Source organism: Phyllostomus discolor, chromosome 14 (genome assembly GCF_004126475.2).
Source record: "Phyllostomus discolor isolate MPI-MPIP mPhyDis1 chromosome 14, mPhyDis1.pri.v3, whole genome shotgun sequence".
In the NCBI taxonomy this organism is placed as follows: domain Eukaryota; kingdom Metazoa; phylum Chordata; class Mammalia; order Chiroptera; family Phyllostomidae; genus Phyllostomus; species Phyllostomus discolor.
In genome coordinates this window covers 37,062,534-37,080,240 of record NC_040916.2, presented here as the reverse complement: position 1 = coordinate 37,080,240, position 17,707 = coordinate 37,062,534, and the positions used below count along the sequence as shown (strand labels likewise).

General features: G+C 60.8%; 1 protein-coding gene across 2 annotated transcripts; it reads left to right on the top strand.

Moving 5' to 3' along the window:
* Positions 1-416: 416 nt before the first annotated feature.
* Positions 417-17,571, top strand: DENND2D (DENN domain containing 2D). 2 transcript variants are annotated; one of them, XM_028502782.2, is made up of 12 exons: positions 417-606; positions 5,019-5,194; positions 6,028-6,140; positions 6,854-6,923; positions 7,722-7,799; positions 8,873-9,013; positions 10,603-10,751; positions 12,957-13,134; positions 15,684-15,725; positions 16,110-16,194; positions 16,495-16,734; positions 17,114-17,571. In XM_028502782.2, exons 1-12 carry the CDS (start codon positions 549-551, stop codon positions 17,188-17,190), a joined length of 1,407 nt encoding a protein of 468 aa, XP_028358583.1. In that variant the 5' UTR covers positions 417-548; the 3' UTR covers positions 17,191-17,571. The 2 variants fall into 2 exon arrangements, with proteins under 2 accessions (XP_028358583.1, XP_035870858.1); XM_036014965.1 differs by lacking the exon at positions 417-606 and adding an exon at positions 3,056-4,408.
* The last annotated feature ends 136 nt before the right edge of the window (positions 17,572-17,707 follow it).

The following is a 17,707-nucleotide window of genomic DNA, read 5'->3' as shown; positions in this document are numbered from 1 at the left end:
AACCGGCCTGTAAGCAAGGCAGGCACACGTGTCCCTAGGGCAGAAGGACAAATATGGCATAGGAAACCGCAGTTACTGGGGGAGAGATGGAAGGGCTGGCAAGGTGTGCCCGCTCTGAAAAAGCTACTCCCTTCTGGGATAAGTGGGGAGCCGCCTGGAAGGTGCGCGCGTGCCCACAGGACACTGCTAGCCGGTGCTGCCAAGGTAGGGGCTGACCTCTCCCGACCCCGAGCGTTTGGGGACTGCGGGGTTCGGAAAGGCACGCTTCCCGGGGCGCCCCACGGAGGGTGGGAGCGAGGTGGCCCCGCCCCGCCCCGAGACCGGTGGAGCGCCCTCTGCCACCCCAGGCAGACCGCCGGGGCAGAGGGAAGAGCGGGCCCGCCCAGGTGCGCCGGGGGTTGGGCAGAGTCCGGAAGGTGCGCCGCCCAGCTCCGGGCCGTCCCCTCGGCCTCCCCCCGCGTGAAAGCGAAAGTGTCAGCGGTCCGGAGGTCGGCACGGGGGCGGGGCCGGCGCGGACCTGGGAGCGGGTGCCGGGCTCTGGAGGGGCCATGGATGGGCTCAGCCGCCGCCTCCGAGCCAGCCTGAGACTGAAGCGCGGCCGTGGGGGTTAGTGCCGGGCCGGGGCGCGGGGCAAGGGCGTGGTGGCAGCGCGGGGACAGCGGTTAGGACACAAGGTGACCGCGGCAGGGGCCGGGGCCGGAGGCGCGGAGTGTCGGGATCCGGGAGCAGTCTGCTGCGTCTTCGGGAGGGCTGGGCAGGGCTCAGGTGAGCGGAGAGAGGGCGCAGGTAGGGGTGGACAGGGCCTGGTGGGGACTAGGGCGGAGGTCAGAGGACTGGCCGGGCCAAGGGGGGTGGTGAAAGAGGAGGCGGCCGGGCAGAGGAAACCGTGGTGGGGCCCCGGGGACACGTGTCCTTCCATCCAGGAAGCTTGTGGTGCGACCGCAGGGTGCCTGGAGCGCCCTCCCGGGAGACCCCGCCCCAGCCCCGGGGTGCCGGCCGCCCCGCCCCGCCCCGCCCCGCCGCGCCGCGCGGCGCGCCCCTGCACGGCTAGTAGCTACCCGCCAGAAAAACTGGTCTCCCGGGCGACGTGGGGCCCCAGCCCCGGGCCGTCGAGGGGCTGCGGAGCGTGGGGCCGAGAGCAGAGCTGCGGCGGCGCCCGCTCGGCGGCGGCCGTCGGGTGTGGGAACCAGGCAAGCCCCGCCCCCCGAGCCCCCCTCGGCGAAGTGAGAATTCCTCCCAGCGTTGTGGGGGTCACGTTCGAAGCCGATGCTCATTTCCTTCTTTCTTAGCGGGGCCACTGCGCTTTGGAAAGAGGGCAAAGAGAAATTCGTTCATTTTTTTTTTTTTTTCATTCATTCGGCGAACATTTATTGCTGGTTGCCTTTGGCCAGTCCTGTGGCTGAGCAGCCGGGACCCTCAGCGCTCGGCCCAGGGTCGGGCTATCGGAGGGGAGCGCAGCCCGTCCGCCAGCGCAGACCCACCCCCGCCCCCAGCACTGGCAAACGGAAAGGCTGAACCAGGCCACCCCTGCGTCCCAGCCAGAGCCGGGGAGGCCTGGGGCTGCTGCCATCGCCCCTGCCCTGCGCCCCTAGCCCCCCTAGCCCCCCTGTTCTGCCTGAACACGGGGTTCAGCATCCGTCGTTTCACCCTCAGCGAGGCAGCAAGGTCAGAGGCCACGGGTGGGGACAAAGGTCTGGGACTGTGCTGCGGCCGGAGCGGAATGCAGGGTGGGGCTGCCGTCCCCGATTCCCCGGGAGGACTTGGCCTGGTCTTTCCTGGCCTGCCCCGACCCCGAGGCGGCTGTGCGAGTGGAAGGGGTCCTCTTCCTCAGCCCCGAGGAGACAGTGCAGTCGTGCCCACCCACCCTGGCCCCCCAAACGAGGTGGTGTTTGTGCCCAAGGCGCCTCCTGGACGTTGAGGAACTGGAAGGTCAGCCGCCAGTGCTACCTGCCCTGAGGTCTGCCACCTGCCAGGCCCGGACAGTGTGCCCTCTCCATCCTCCATACCTGGGGTCTGTCCTGCACCCTCCTGGGGAGCTCCACGTCCCTCCAGGGCAGTGGTGTGGTAGGAGTGTGCATGTGTGCGCGCAAGTGTGTACACACAGGGATGTGTAAATCATCCTGGTGGGAGGAGTGGCAATGGGGGTGGTCCTGGGTTGCCAGCAGCTGGGCTAGAAGAGGAGGGGCCGGCTTTTCAGAGGAAGCTTGCAGACACTCCTGGCAGGCTCTCTAGCTGGTCCTGGGACTTTCCTCAGGTAGCTGTGGGAGGAGCCTGCGGGTGGAGGAACAAGTGTAACCGGACTCCTGGCTTCCTTAGAAAGGGTGGCTCCCTCCACAATTAAAAACCCAGGGTACTGATTCCTTTCCGGGGCACCGGGGACTAACCCAGGTGACCCAGATGAAACGTGCCTGTTTGGCGGGTGTGCCTCCTCGGCCAACAACCCCCTGGAAAGACCGAAGGAAGTCATCCTCCTGGATTTCCTGGGCCTCGCCCTCCAAGCCCAGTCACGTTTTGTTTGAGTTCATGAGTTTTGCTGTGCCCCTGGCTAGGCTGGTGGAGCAGAAGGGAGGGAGGGGGCTGTAAATTGCAGCTCAAAGGACCCAGGGTTCTGGGACCGTCGGGGAAGAGATGTGGGTCCTCCAACGGGAGCACCCCGCGTCGGTGGGACGTTCTGTGTGGGCTGCGTCCAGAAGGCAGGAGCGAGGGCACAGGACTCTCGCCATTCCCACCCCCAGCAGATCCTGTCAACAGTCCCTGGATGACGTTGTGCCTCGGTTTCCCCCTGAGTATCAGCCAGGTGCTTATTTCTCAGACAGGTGGTGAGGACTGAGCGACAAGCCTGTGCGAGGAGTGGTGAGCGCTCTGAGCGCCTGGGGTCCCTGTCTCACCCTGACAGCGTGCGTCCCCTCCTTAGTGACCGCGGTAGGGGTTCTCGCAGGAGTCCTGGCGGGGCCACTGAGCGCCGGCTTCTGTTAGTCCCGGGAAAGCTGGGCCCAAAGTGCTTAAGAGCAAGGCAGCCAGCCGTCTCCTGCATTCCAGCACCCCACTTTCTTCCAGCGGGCTGCTGATGCTCTGCAGGGGTGGCAGGCTCTGGCATCAAATGTTTTTAAAGCCTCCTGGCTTCTGTTGGGCGCAGCTTCCTGGCCAAAGTGCTTCCCTCCTACTTCGTGCGTTCACTCACCCCGGGGAGACTCCTAGGCGATTTATTGCTGTTCTCTCTCTCTCTCTCCTAGCCTCCAGACATAGCCTCCAGAAGCCTCTAGAACCCCAGGGGCCAGCTGCTCTGCTTTTAGCTTGGTCAGAACTGTTGACCTGGCCCAACAGAAAAAAAGTCTGAGCAGGAGTAGGGGTGGGGTGGGGATCACCCCGATGCTTTTGACTTCCACTGAGCGACCCTCAGGCTGCCGAGGCAACCAGTTCACCACTGTGGGCCAGGGACACTGTCCGGAGTCAGTGCCTCCAATCTGCAAGAGGGATCCCCCGCTGGGACCCCAGAACAGGTCCCAGTGAGAGGGTCTGTCTCAGGAGGTGTTGCCGGGCTGCGAGAAGTGGTCCCCTGCAGATCGGGTGTATCAGGAACTCTCAGCTCAGAGATGGACTTTGCTTCCGCTTCACCGCCAGGAGAGGAGGCTTTTTAGTTTTTGTCTTGATGTCCAGGTTTCCCTCTTACTGGAAAATTTCTCCGTTTAGATATCAGGGGAAGCAATGGCATCCTCGGCGTGGGGAGTGTTTGGTCCTGTGCTCTGGCTTGCAGCCCGGAAGTCCCGGAGGTTCTGATGTGCAGCAGGTGGCCCCGCAGGGGGGTGGGGCAGCTCTTGGCCAGGTTGGGACGCAAGAGGCCAAGAATCAAAGTTAGGGGTTAGGAGATCGGGGTCCTGGGACCAGCCCAGTGAGGTTCCAGTGCCCACGGCCTGATCTTATCTCGAATCCTTCTCTTGCCTGAGACTGTAAATAAACCCTTGGTACAACCTGCAGCCCAGAATTCAAAGCCCTTCGCGGCTGTGCCTTGGAGGTGTTTACTCACGACCTTTTGTCTCACCACACCCCGGGGTTCTTGGGAGGAGCTGAGGTCTGAGCTGCCGAGCCAGGATGCTGCTGCCTCTGTCAGTGCAGGCGTCCTGCCGCCTTCCTGGGTCCCGTCACATCCTCCTTGCCCAGCCATTGGGTGCCCAGCATGGAAACTGCTCCCCCTCATCTGGAAGACAACGTGGGGCTCACCTTCACGGTGCTGTGGTCGGACGCTGAAGCAGCGGCCCCTTGCTCAGGCGTTCTGTAGCCAGCCTGTGTGTTGGAGGGAAGGGCAGCGCCCCATGCCCTCGCGGGCCCGGGAAGCTGGAAGGACGAGGGGCAGGCGGGATGCTCAGGCTGTTTGGCAAACGGCTGTCTTGGCTGCCTCGACTCCGAGCAGGTCTGGACTGGGCTGCCCACTTCCCTTTTTCCACGGTGACTCTCTTCCATGGGGCTGTTTCTTCCTTGAAATACTTCTTTTTTTCTTCCCTTTGTATCTCGGCCGCCACCTAGGGCCCCACGTGACTGGGCTGGGAGGCTTTCCGTGCTGGTTTCTAGAGCCCGTCAGGCCCCTTGGTGGGGCGGGGGGGGGGGATTGGTGTGGCCACAGCCACACGGCCATGGACCTCCTCTGATTTAGTGAGCTCAGGGCTATTCGGTGCATGCGGTTTCGGGCCCTGTGCTGGGCACCCTGTAGGTGGACAGAGTCTCTGTGGCACCCTGGGCACAGGGCCTCCCAGGGGGCCTCCCCAGTACATTTCCTTGGCTTCCACGGCAGTGGTTTCTTTTCTCCCCGGCTCTGCGTGGTTTCACATCTCCCGGGGCAGGTACAGAAACTGCCCACTTGGCTCGGGTCCTATTCCAGAATCTGAGGCCCCAGGCACGCTCCAGGGGCCTCCGTGTTGCTGGGGTGGTGGGGGTGGGGGGTGCTGAGGTTGCCCGGGGCCCTGCAGTCTCCGCTTGGGGCTCAGATCTCCGAGACAGTGAGTGGGCCCCATGTCTGGTTTTAGGGTCTGTCCAGGGCCAGCCGGGCGAAGCTGCCAAGGAGCCAGAAAGGGCCTCGGAGCACTGTCTGCCCGGCCTCAGCGGAGGGCAGCACTTCTTTGAATACCTCCTCGTGGTTTCCCTCAAAAAACAGCGCTCAGGGGAGAGCTATGAGCCCACGATCACCTACCAGTTTCCCAAGGTAAGACCTGCAGGAGGGGCGGGGGCGGAGGACAGGGTGTCTGAGAGGTGGCGGGTGGTGCGGGGCCCTCTCTCCGCCCGGCCCGGGCTGGCTCAGTCTGGAGCTGCCCTGAGCTTGCCCACTCCCGTCTCCCCGTAGGCCTGGCCCTGTGTTCTGTTATCGCCCGCAGAATCTAGGTCTGGTTTCTTTGCAAGGCCCTGACCTAGGCACTCTAGCTGGGAAACTAGGCTAGTTCTTCTGCCCCTTTCTGGACCTCCTAGTTCTCCCGGATTCCATCCCCAGCCACCCTTCTCTGTAGAGAAGCTTACCGTCTTACCAGAGCTCCTGGCAGGCACCCCCTCCCTGGGCTGGGTGGCAAGGAGAGGGTGGGGCAGCCACGCACTGAGCTCCTCATCTGCTCCTGCACTGGGTGACAGAGACTTTCATTGACCCTGAAAGTGTGACAAGTGAGCTGGCCGTGTGCCTTCTCTGATGTGGTATGTGGCCGACGGGGTCCCTGCAGGAAGCTGGGCGGTCCCTGGGCCTTCTGTATTCAGGTGTGGCCCCGGTCCCCTGCCTGACTACGTAGATCCTTGCGACACTGAAGTCTGTCTGATTCTGGCTCAGGTAGGCCTGGCCCAGGAGGGGCCGTTTCCGCCCTGGGGTCGTTCCTGCCAGGCCCAGAACCAAGTCCCCGTGCAGAGTGGCCAGCAGAGGCGCGCTGTGACCCCGCGCCAGGGGAAAGCTCACTCTCAGACTGCTTTAGAGCCTCAGGAGGGGCCCGCCCGCCCTCCAGCCCTCTCCGGCCGCACCCACGCGCACTGGGGGCTCATCTCCTTTCCTGTCCCTTCCAGCGGGAGAACCTGCTTCGGGGTCAGCAGGAGGAGGAGGAGCGTCTGCTCAGTGCCATCCCCTTGTTTTGCTTCCCAGATGGGAACGAGTGGGCCCCACTCACGGAGTATCCCAGGTGACTGCTTGGCCCCGCCACGGGGACTCTGGGATTGGTGGGGAAGGGGCAGTGTGAGCCTTGTGGCTGCTCTGGTCCCTCACTGGGTGGGTACGCCCATTTCTCACCAGCTTTCTTCCTGATGGGGAGGGATCCAGGTCATTCATTCATAACCATCTTGCCTGGGGGCCCTCAAGACCAAGGACCGTAGCTAACCCGGTCGACCAGTTGCCTCTGCGCAGAGGCGGGCGGGGTTCCCTCTGCTGTGCCAGGAGTGGCAGGCTCTGTGTTTTCACTCCGCCACCGTCAGAACTGGACTTAGAAGCAGGCCCTTGGCCTCTAAGAAGGTGGCACAGCAAAGCCCCTGATAGAATGAGCCTCGAAATTTGGCTGTGAGTTTGAATTTTGGCTTTGCCATGTACGAGTTCAATGACCTTGGATAAGAAGTGTCCCCTCCGCCTCAGTTCCTTCAACTTCAAAGTGGGCATAGTCATCAAACCTGTCTCAACGGGTTGTTCTGAGAGTTAAATGAGATGATGCATTTGGAGCTCGACATCAATAAGCCCTTAATACGCTCCTTGTACTGTTACCGCCCTCATGGCAAACTGGCAGCTCCCTGAGCCCTCCTCACCCCCTCCACTCACGCCCCTCCGCTCTACCCTGCCCCTCCCACGCTGACCACCTTCTGTCTTGCAGCCTAGGGAGCAAATGAACATCTGTGTGCTCTTCCTCAGGGAGACCTTCTCCTTCGTCCTGACCAACGTGGACGGGAGCAGGAAGATCGGATACTGCAGGCGCCTCCTGGTCTGTGCAGCTCAGAACCGCCCCCTCCTCTCTGCAGCCAGCTCGGCTCCACAGCTGGGCTGGCTCAGGCCTCGGCTGCCAAAGCCCGGGCTCCCTGGCAGTGGTGGCTGTAGTGAGAGCACAGCCCAGCACCGGCGGCCATGTTAGTGCCCCTGCAGCCCCACAGAGACAGGGACACACACCACTGCCCGCCCACCCAGGGGCCTCTGCTGGCCCTGCCGTGGTCTTTGCTCTCCCCACTCGAACCGGCTGCTCTCGGTGGGAGGCTCCGGCCTACTCCTCTGGGCCTTCTTGTCCAGACCTTGGGGCCTTGGCCCGGGGGCCCCCAGAGCACAGACCGGAATTTGAACACCTACTCTGGCTCTCAGGGTCTCCAGGTCACTTTCACGGTGCTGTCCTCCCTCGCCACTTCCTCATCCTGCAACACACTTGCCCCCTCTCTCCACCGACCCCGGATGACCGCAGTGCTTGCCTGTGAGCCCACTAGCCCCCTTTGACTTTGGCAGCCGCTCTGGCCTCCTTGCAGCCTGAGAGCCATGACCGGGGCCTCTGTACAGCCAGGCCTTCCTCCACCCAGCCCACCTTTGACCCTGAGTCCCCCAGCCCCAGCCACCAGCTTCGTGCATGGGTGGGGACTCAGGGTGGGGATGGGCGATAAGAAACAGACAGATGGAGGCCGCAAGTAGAGATATGGGGCAGGCACAGGAAAATGAGGCGGGCGGTGGGGAGGCAAGCAGTGGGGGCGTGGGTGAAGGCCCTGGGGAGGCCGCAGCCCTGAGGGAGACTCTCTGCCCCCAGCCTGCCGGCCCGGGCCCTCGGCTCCCCAAGGTGTACTGCATCATCAGCTGCATTGGCTGCTTCGGCCTGTTCTCCAAGGTAGGGCCCCAGTGGGGTTCCTGGGTGTGGGGGTCGGGGGGGGAGAGCCTGTTGGGCCTGTTCAGCTCCCCAGTCTGCCCAGCTGCCTGCCCTGCCAAGCTCCCTAAGCCCTTAGGGAGCACCGCCCTCACAGCCAGGATCACATGAGGCCCACGTGGGGAAACTGAGGCAGACAGGGGTTCGGGCCTGACTTGACTTTGGAGAAAAGCGAGAACTGAATCCAGGGGCCCATCTGCCCTGCCGAGTGCCCAGGGCTCCCACTCCGGTCAAGCCGGAAAGCAGCTGGAGGGACAGGGGGAGGGGCCCCAGGTTGGGGATGGGGAATTTTCCGTTTCTTCATCTGTCACATGCATATAATGACCCCGAACCTTCCCAGCTCATGGCTGGTGTGAGGCTCAGGTAAGGTGGCCCGTGAGAAAGGTGGAGCTCTGAGAAATGTGGGGACAATTGTCGTACAATGTCAGACTCCCTCCCACTCCTCCCTGGGCCTGCGGGACTCCTGCTGGAGCTCCTCTGAGAGCCAGCGCCCCGAGGTGGGGTCAGAGCGGGCCCTCAGAACGGACGGGGCGCAAAAGTGTGCTCTGCCCCAGCCGGCCCCCTGGAGGATGAAGACAGGGACCTCCGTCAGCCCCTGCTTGGGCGGGGGCGTTTACCTGTGCAGGGTGCTGGGGGGCAGGGCTGGCCCTGGCCCTGGCCCTGGGGAGTACCCGGTGAAAGTTGGGGGGCAGAGTGGTGCCTGAGAGCAGCCTCCTAGGCTCCCACTGCACCCCACATAAATGAAGTGGTATCCCCGTGGTTGATGCATTTACTCCGGGATGACTTCCTGGGGGAGGCAGTTTACGCTGATGTTAGGAGAAGGGGGTATATGGATGGGTTGAGGGAGGATGGAAAGGAGAGGCTGGGGAAAAGCACTAGGCTGGTTGTGCCAGGGTGGAGAAAGGACCAGCTGGTGAAGGGGCTGGGAAGAGCCACAAAGATTGGCTGGACCCGCTCGGAAGCCTCACACAAGTGGTGTCCGCTGCCCACACAGTCACCTCCCTTTGAGCCACGCCTCCCGTGGTCCTTTTCCCCAGATCCTGGACGAGGTGGAGAAGAGGCACCAGATCTCCATGGCGGTCATCTACCCGTTCATGCAGGGCCTCCGGGAGGCGGCCTTCCCTGCGCCCGGGAAGACCGTCACTCTCAAGAGCTTCATCCCTGACTCGGGCACTGAGGTGGGTTCCAAAGAAGGCCCCCCGCCCCCGGCCAGAGGGGGCAGGTTTCTGTGGTGTCTCTAATCACAGCCCTTCTGTTCACCGGGTTAACACTCAGAGAGATGGAGCCAGGCCCGGAGCCTGGGTCTCGGCTGGATTTATTGGCGGAGCTGAAAATCAAACCCAAGGTTTCCGGCCCTCCCAACCTGCTGTTCATAAGGACCTGGTCACTGTTCAAGCCACCAAGACTTTAAAAAAAAAAAGATTTTGTTTATTTATTTTTAGAGAGGGGAAGGGAGGGAGAGAGGGAAGGAAACATCAGTGTGTGCTTGCCTCCTGTGTGCCACCTACTGGAGTCCTGGCCTGCAACCCAGGCATGTGCCCTGACTGGGAATCGAACCAACGACCCTTTGGTTCACAGACCTGCACTCAATCCACTGAGCCACATCAGCCAGGGCAAGTCTTTTATTTATAATAAATAAACCACGTGAGCTGAGGTTCCTGGTGCTAGAATGGACTATGCCTCCAGCCCCCAACCTGCCAGGTGCCTGCACACCCCACCCTCGTTTCCCTGTATCTCTACCTGTGGGCTCCATCTGTCTTTGTCTTATCGCCCCTCCCCACCCCCAAGGCCCCGCCCATGCCACACGGGATGCCATTGTTTCCAGGCACCAAGCAGACAGAGCAGAAAGTAGAACACTGGTTCTTGCTTTTGCTTTTTAAAAATTTAATAGTTTTTCCCCTTTTTTATTGAATTTATTGGGTTGACACTGGCTAACAAAATTATGCTGGTTTCCGGCGCACGATTCCACAGCCCATCCTCTGCACACTGTACTGCGTGTTCACCACCCCAGCTCAGGTCTCCTTCCGTCACCGCTTACCCAGAATATTGCTTTAAGGATTGCAGTGCTGGCCCCGTTCCCCTGGATAACCGTGGGTCCCTCTGATCCTTGGCGCCCCCCCATGTACACAAGGGGAGGGGCTGGGCTTCTTCACTCACTCAGAAAGTAAGTGTGCAATGCTGGCTGGGCACCGAGCTTCACTAGTTCCTGGCTCTCACACGGTGAATGAAATGAACGTGACCCCCGACCTCATGGAGCTAAAAGCCTGGTGGGGGAGATGGACGTTCACTAAGGGGACAGATGAATATGTCATTAAAAATTGTATGATTGTGACAAAGGGGGGAAAACCCAGGTGCTGAGTGAGAAATGGCGGAGAACACCCTTCGCCTCAGGTGGCCAAGGGGGGCCTCTGAGACTTGAGGGGGCACAAGAAGGGAGGGAGAAGGGCAGTGCGGGGAGGTCCTAACCCGGAAAGTGCAGGACTTGCCCGAGGACAGGAAGGAGGTGATGGGGCGGAGCCCGGCCAGGGCGGTGGCGTGCGCTCCATGAGGCTGGGACGGAGGCAGGACCCCTCGGGCCATTCAAGGGAGGATGACGTCTCTGTTACCCCCAGGAGGAGGGAACCCATGGGTGGGTTTTTCTCGGGAGAGAGAGAGAGAGAGCAGATTCACCCCGTGTGGACAGTGGAGGCCGGCAAGGACCCAGCATTCTGGGGTCTGCGAGGTGTCTCAGCGCAGTGACGCCCCCTCTCTCTCTGGTTCCCCCAAGTTCATCTCCTTGACGCGGCCCCTGGACTCCCACCTGGAACACGTGGACTTCAGTTCTCTGCTGGAGTGCCTCAGCTTCGAACAGATTCTTCAGATCTTCGCCTCGGCGGTGCTGGAGAGGAGGATCATCTTCCTGGCCGAAGGTCTCAGGTGGGTCCAGCCACTGAGCAGCTCGGCTGCACTGCGTGGCGTCCTCGGGGTCAAGGGAACAGCCGAGAGGCCCTCACAGGGTCAGGCTGTCGGACCCGTGTGCTCCCGCCTCTGGGCCGTGATCCGCGCTGCTTCTGCCTCCAAACTCGACTGGGGCCCCCCGCTGAAGCAGGGGTCCGGTTTAGCTCTGAGAAGGTCCCGGCGTGTCCCAGGGACAGCCCGGGCCGACACCTTGCGGGTGGGTGCAGGTATGACTCTGCTCTTGGAAGGCTGAGGGAGGGAAGGAGGGCGAGGACGGGGCAGGGAGGAACATAATGGAGTGGAGGTCAAGGCCATTATCCACAAGGACAAACACACGTCATCTATCCAGTCACTCATTCAACACTGACTGCGTGTCAGCCGTCTGTCCTGTGCCAAGCAGTCAGGAGGATACAGGCAAACGAGACATGGTCTTTGTCCTGGAAGGGATGTAGAATTCTCTAGAAGTTGAAAGCATGGGTGTTTAAATCAGCAGAAGGAGGTTCAAGTGCCGTTCTTCCGCTTTGGCGATGTGGTTGGTTCCCTTAGGTCAGCTTCTTTGCTTCTTGAGGCCGTGACCGTCTCGTGGGGAAAGTGTGGGGAAGACGGTAGGACCCGTCTCATCAGGTTGAGATGAGGATTGTGTAGCCCGCACCAGGCTCAGGTTAGCAGGGAGAGCTGATATGCTGAGTAATAAGCTCCCAGCTCGGCACGCGCCTGTGTGTCGTCCCAGCAGGATGCTGCCATGCCTCGGGCTGAGAAGGACAGCGGGACACATGGGGCAGAGGGAGGAGGAAAAAGTATCACAAAACAGTGGGAGGTTCGCCTTCTCTTCGTGTCTGGGGAGGGAGAAAGCCAGTGATATCGGCCGACTGCTCTGACTGTACCTTTTAGGGCAGAAGAAGAAGCAGAAAAGGATGTGAGGGACTCAAATGTTAGGCCAGAGACGGTCAGGCGAATGTCATAACTTTTAGAGAGAAGCGAGCTCGGGCAGGGAGTGGGCTGGGAGGCACTCCTTGTGGGTGACTCTGCGAGGGAAGTGGTGTAACCTTGTGTTTTGGCCGTAGCTCCTCCCCTCCCGGCCCTGCAGGGAAAGGCAAGGCCTCCCTGGGGCTGGAGCTAGGATGCTGGCCCTTCCTCTCCCTCCTATCAGAGCTCAGGATGCAAACGTGACCGCAGGTGTCCGAGGCCCGGACAGGGCAAAGCTGGACAGGACTTCCCTCTCAGACCTTCACTTTCTCCAGGACATCCCACCTCTCCTCACTTCCTTCCCTGCACCCTTGGCCGGATTCCTGAAATGCGGGCAGGGAGGGGACTTCCAGGCAGCCCCAACCTCGGGCGGGCGAGACTCTCGGAGACTCTGCCTCACTCAGGAAGTGCCACGCTAGCTTGATAGCAAGAACTGCAGCAAGGTTTCCGCATCTGTGTTTTCGTTGGCTGTGCTCTGGGGGTCACCAGGAGAGATGAGGCGCTGTGGAAGCCGGTGGGGAACAGGGACGAGTGGGGCTATGCGTGAGGGTGGGTGGGGAGTGGGTGAGGCGCTGGCCTGAGTTGGGACTTAGGAAGTCATTCCCTGGGAAGGCTTCGCTGGAGAGGGCCGAGGGCCCCCTCGGTGGGACTTTCCGGGTAGGAATTGCTGGGAGAGGTTCCTGGAATCCCGGAATTTCCCAGGCTAACTCAGCCACCGGCCTGATAGCTTGAAGTAACCTCGAGTGGCCAGAGGTAAACACTGAGCCAATGTTTACGTGTTTGTCTCCTTAACTACACTGCGAGTTCCTTCAAAGCAGGGCAGTGTCTTGCACTTCCTGCTCTCCACGCCCGTAGCACAGTGGTGAGCACGCAGAAGGATGCTCTGTGCACGATCTGTTTGAGCAACAGCATTTCTCCTGCCCTCCCCTCTGTAGAGCCACTTTTATTTTTGTCCAGTGGTGAGCTCAGAAGCCTGAGAAACAGGGACCAAGAGGCCCCGTCCTGGAGCGCAGCCTCAGCCTCTCTTGGTCTCTGCCCCCCCCCCCCCCCAGCTGGGAAGAGTCCCACGTGACCAGCACGGCACCCAGACCCGCCTCTGCACCTGCGCAGATGGCACGCGAAGCAGCCGCTGTGGGTGGTGGGCGGCGTGGGGGTCCCGGGGGAGGAGGCGGCGCAGGGGGCCCGCCCTGACTCTCGTTCTCTGCGCCCCGTCCCCAGCACCCTGTCTCAGTGCATCCACGCCGCCGCCGCGCTGCTCTACCCCTTCAGCTGGGCCCACACCTACATCCCCGTCGTCCCCGAGAGCCTCCTGGCCACCGTCTGCTGCCCCACCCCCTTCATGGTCGGCGTTCAGATGCGCTTCCAGCAGGAGGTTATGGAGAGCCCCATGGAAGAGGTACGGCCCAGCAGGCAGAGGCCGTGATCCGGGGCCCGGCAGACCTGGATTCGAACCCCAGCTCGGCCGCTCAGGGCTGTGTGATCTGGGGAAGGTTGCTTTTCCTCCTGAAGCCTGAGCTGCTGCTTCCGTAAAATGGGGGCGACAGTGTCCAGTTCCTCGGGATTCTGGGGGAAGTCACCCACGGGAAGTTCCTCGCGGGTGCCGACACGTAGCTGATATTCAGTAAGCGTTAGCTCTCTCCTCCTCGGTGATTTCCCTTCGGGCCTCAAGGGCAGCACGTAGCTTCCTGAGGGGTCAGCTGACCGTCCCAGGCCAGCTGGCCCCACTGAGCAGGCCCTGGGGTGACCCCTGTCCCATCCGAATGGGACAGGGTCTACACAACACACAAGCCCCTGGAATTCACGCACGTTCCTTGGACAGGAGCCAACGAATGTAGCCCTACTGAAAACCGAATCTTGAAAATGCAGGTTTCTGTAGCCTGAGCTCTTTTTCCGGCGAGCTCCGCACCCCGTGGCCAATCAGGGGATAGCCCTGTGGTTTTGCCCCCCGACCCCAGGTCAGTGCCCCCGACACCCCAGCGGGCTCAGTGGTGGAAATGGACACTCAGAGCACACGTCGACCCCTGGGGTTGGAAAGACAACTCAGAACGTGTGTCCCGCTCGGAGCTGTCAGCAGGGGCTGCCGAGGATTAGCATGTTACGTATTTCAGGCAAGAAGAGCTGCCTAGGTCTGCGTGTCTGCCCTGGCTGACCTTGACTGTGTCTCCATCCAAACGTCCATCCTGTGGACATGCTGGAGGCACAGGGAGAACCCAGAGAACTGCTGGGAAGGAAAGAAGTGTTTCTCTTCCTTGCTTCCTGGCCCTCCCAGCCCTCGTCAGAACTGCTGAGTACACACGCCCTTTGAATGAGCCCGTGCCTTGTGACTAACTGGGACAGAGTGTCAGCCCTGTGTTTAGCAATAAGACCTAAAATGTCTCAATGTCATTAGTTATGAAACTTCCTGACGCCGCAGCTCCATTTTTTTCAGACACTGTGGCTCCTCCTGCAGAGGGCCGGGTGGGAAGACACCCCCAGGCCAGCGGGACTCTGCTCCTGCCACTCAACAGCCTTGGCCTGCTTTCTGCAGCAGTGGCTGCTCTGAAATGGGCAGGGGCTACGGCAGGTGTGGGGGTTCCCCCGACTCCCCACATAAGCTTTCTGGAAGGGATTACTTGGCAGTAATATACTCAAATACTAGAAAGATTTTAGGGAAAAACCTCACAAAAAAACAAAATTCTTCCCCCTCACGCTTAGCTCCCAACCCCTGAAACAAACAGCCTTCCCTGAATGAAGGCAGGTGAGCCGCGCCCAGTGGTTTTCAGGTGTGGGCCGGTTCGACCTCTCCCCCGAGCGGGGCCCACCCCCGCGCCCGCTCTGTCCCTCGGCTCGCTCTCCAGTTCCCCCTTTTCCTTGTATTAGAAGAAGGGAGGACGGAGGGGTGGTACACCCGGTTGTCAAGAGCGAAGGGTCCAAACTGAGAAGAGGAGCCCCACAGGTCACTTGGCTGGCGGGGGGCGTGGCTGGGGGTGAGGGGGCGTGGCAAACTGTTGAGCCCCAGGGGGCAGCTGCACTCAGCTCCCTCTGAATGTCGCTCTTCAGAAGTGAGGGCCAGTGTTAGACTGACCAACTTTTCAAAAGTCCTGAGTCCAAATTTTACGTGACATTTCCCAGTTTAAACACTGGACACAAATTCAGTTGTTTGGGAATGTCCAGAGGATCCGAGAAACAGCTGCAGGTGGGAATCCCGGCGGTGGGACGGCTCTCTGTGACGTCAGCTCTCGAGGGGAGGGAGCCGGGCCCGAACCCAGGTCCCCGAGTGCCAGCCAGTCCCACCTGCAGCCTGCAGACACGTGATCTCCTCACTGCCCTCCCTTCCCTCTTCTGGGCCTCCCGGTGCCCCTTTTCTCCTCTGGTGGTCTCCCAAAGTCGGAGGGAGTTTTTGGCCCGCTGCAAGCACGTACAGGTGGAAAGGTGTCCATCCATCCCTGTCCTGATGCTGACCCAGGGGAGGGGGCTGACAGCGAGTGCAGGGAGAGGGATGCCCCCCCCCCCCCCGAGGATGGGGCCGTCAGGGCGTGGAGCTGACACTTCTACTGGTCAGCGGTAGGACTTCAGGCCACTTCTCTGAGTCGGGATGTACCTGCCTCCACAGGACTGCTGGGAGGGTTAAGGGAGATAAGTGTGCAAAGCACTTACCTTGTTCTAATACTCCACCTGTAGAAACAATTACTTTGCTCAGTGCTTACCTAGGCGGGGAGTGGCTACGACGTCCCCACACTGTGTTCCCCGCTCCCCCAGCTGTGTCCCCTCTCCTACACCCTCACCCCCTCTCCCAGGGAAGGGAACTGAGACTTCCAAGCCGGGATGGTGAGAAGGGAGTGTCAGACAGGAAATGAGAATTGAAGAGGCTGATTTTGTTGGTCCTCGGGCTGAGTGGTCACGTGGGCCCCTCTGAGGTCTATGAAGATAGGGGAGGAGATAAAGCCATTTCCGTGTTTCTTTCAGGTCCTGCTGGTGAATCTTTGTGAAGGAACCTTCTTAAAGTCCGTGAGTATCTGGGCTCGCTGCAGGCTCACCGCCAACTGCCCCACTCCAGCCTCACCCACGCTCCACTTCTTCCAACTTAAGTACTTTTGCGGAGCGAGAACCCATGCTCCTAGGCCCTCTCCTCCCTCGGGGGGCCCGCGACAGACACCCAGGTGACTTTACAAGGCAACCTGTGTTAGGGCAACGGTGTAAACCAATACCAGAGGGGTCACGAAGAAACCCACTCATGTTTACAAACTGAAGACTTAGAAACAGCCTCTGTTGTTCTTCTCCTGTGTGGCCAACTATTAATTTGGGGGTGCGGTGGGGGGTGCTCACTCCACGCCTCCCCCCCCCCCCCCCCCCCGACTGCCTGACCTCTGAGCTGACCCTGTCCCCTACTAGGTTGGTGACGAAAAAGACATCCTCCCGCCCAAGCTTCAGGACGACATCTTGAGCTCGCTCAGTCAGGGGATCGATGGGTCCCACAGTAAGTCCTGGGCCCCTCCTACTTGGGGTTTCTCCACACGTCCCGAGGGCATGATTCCCAGCCACTCTTCCAGAACTTTAAAGGAACCTACTGCACAGGCCTGGGCCAGTCCCAGAGGCCTGGATCCCAGGGCAAGTCTGAGCTTTTCTTCTTCCTCAGCAGCTGTAGAGCAGCCATGCCCAGCCTCCCACTTTAATGAGTCAATCAGTAATTATGGGCCCCCCGCCCCCCACCCCCGTTCCCCAGAGCTTTCGGCCTGCTCCTGCTACCCTGAGGTGGCCTCTGTGTGTCCCCTCGCAGCTTCAGAAAAAATCAACGAGCATGTTTCAGGCCCCTTCGTGCAGTTCTTTGTCAAGACCGTGGGTCACTACGCTTCCCACATCAAGCGGGAATCGAGCGGGCAAGGCCACTTCCAGGAACGGGCCTTCTGCAAGGCCCTGACCTCCAAGGCCAAGCGGCGGTTCGTGAAGAAGTTCGTGAAGACACAGCTCTTCTCCCTCTTCATCCAGGAGGCCGAGAAGAGCAAGAACCCTCCTGCAGGTACGTCTCTGCCCCTGAGCGAGGTGAGGCCCTGGGAATCGCGGTGATCTCATCAGTGAAGTTGTAAGGAAATCACCTGAAGGCCCGGGACATGCGCCCTGGGCTGACACTTTGTAGAAGTTGCTTTCTTCCTCGGCCAGCGGGAGGTCCTTGCTCTTTGAGTCTGGAGCTAATTCCTACTAATTACCCTTGTAGGCCCATTCTGGGGCCAAATGCAATAGTGGCCTGGAGGGCGTGGGAGTTCCCCAGCAAGAATGTGGGTGTAGCTGGGGAGCTTGGGGAGCAGAGGGCACAAAAGCTGTTTCTGAGTCTGGCCCCGGGGCCCCGCAGCCCGCCAGGCCAGGTGAGACACCTCTAACACCAGCATCTGGACCCGCAGGCTATTTCCAACGGAAAATACTTGAATACGAGGAACAGAAGAAACAGAAGAACCCAAGGGAAAGGACTGTGAAGTAAGGCCTGTGCTGAGCAGCAGGGACTCGATCTGCAGGCCGGTTCTGGACTTGGGCCTGGGACGGCGTGGTAGACCGGCGGAGCGCTGGGCCCCGGGAGACCAGGGAGTCTCCTTCCGCGTCTTGCTTCAAGCTGACGTCTTGTGTTTGGGATCCTCGGAATCCGCTTTCTCAAGACTCGGGAAGCCTTGACCTCTGAGCTCACAGAGCAGCGCTCACGTGCTGCAGAGGCGACGCAGAGCGGCGAACAGTAGCCCCGTGTTGTAGAGACTCAGAAGCTGCTGTAGGCGCCCTGTCCCCGGAGCGGCCATCACCAAATCCTCCAGGGAAAGCAGTTGTGGACACGTGAGGATAAGAATAAAATGAAAATCCTCTTGTTGTTTGTTTGTGTTATCGTGGGCTTCCACGGCTGGGGGAGGACCAGGAAAACAAGGGGGCAGATGTGAGAATATACCCCCACTGGTGGTCCCGGTGGCCCGGAGCTCTGGGGCTGCGTCTGAGCGGCAGAATTCTAGGGGTCC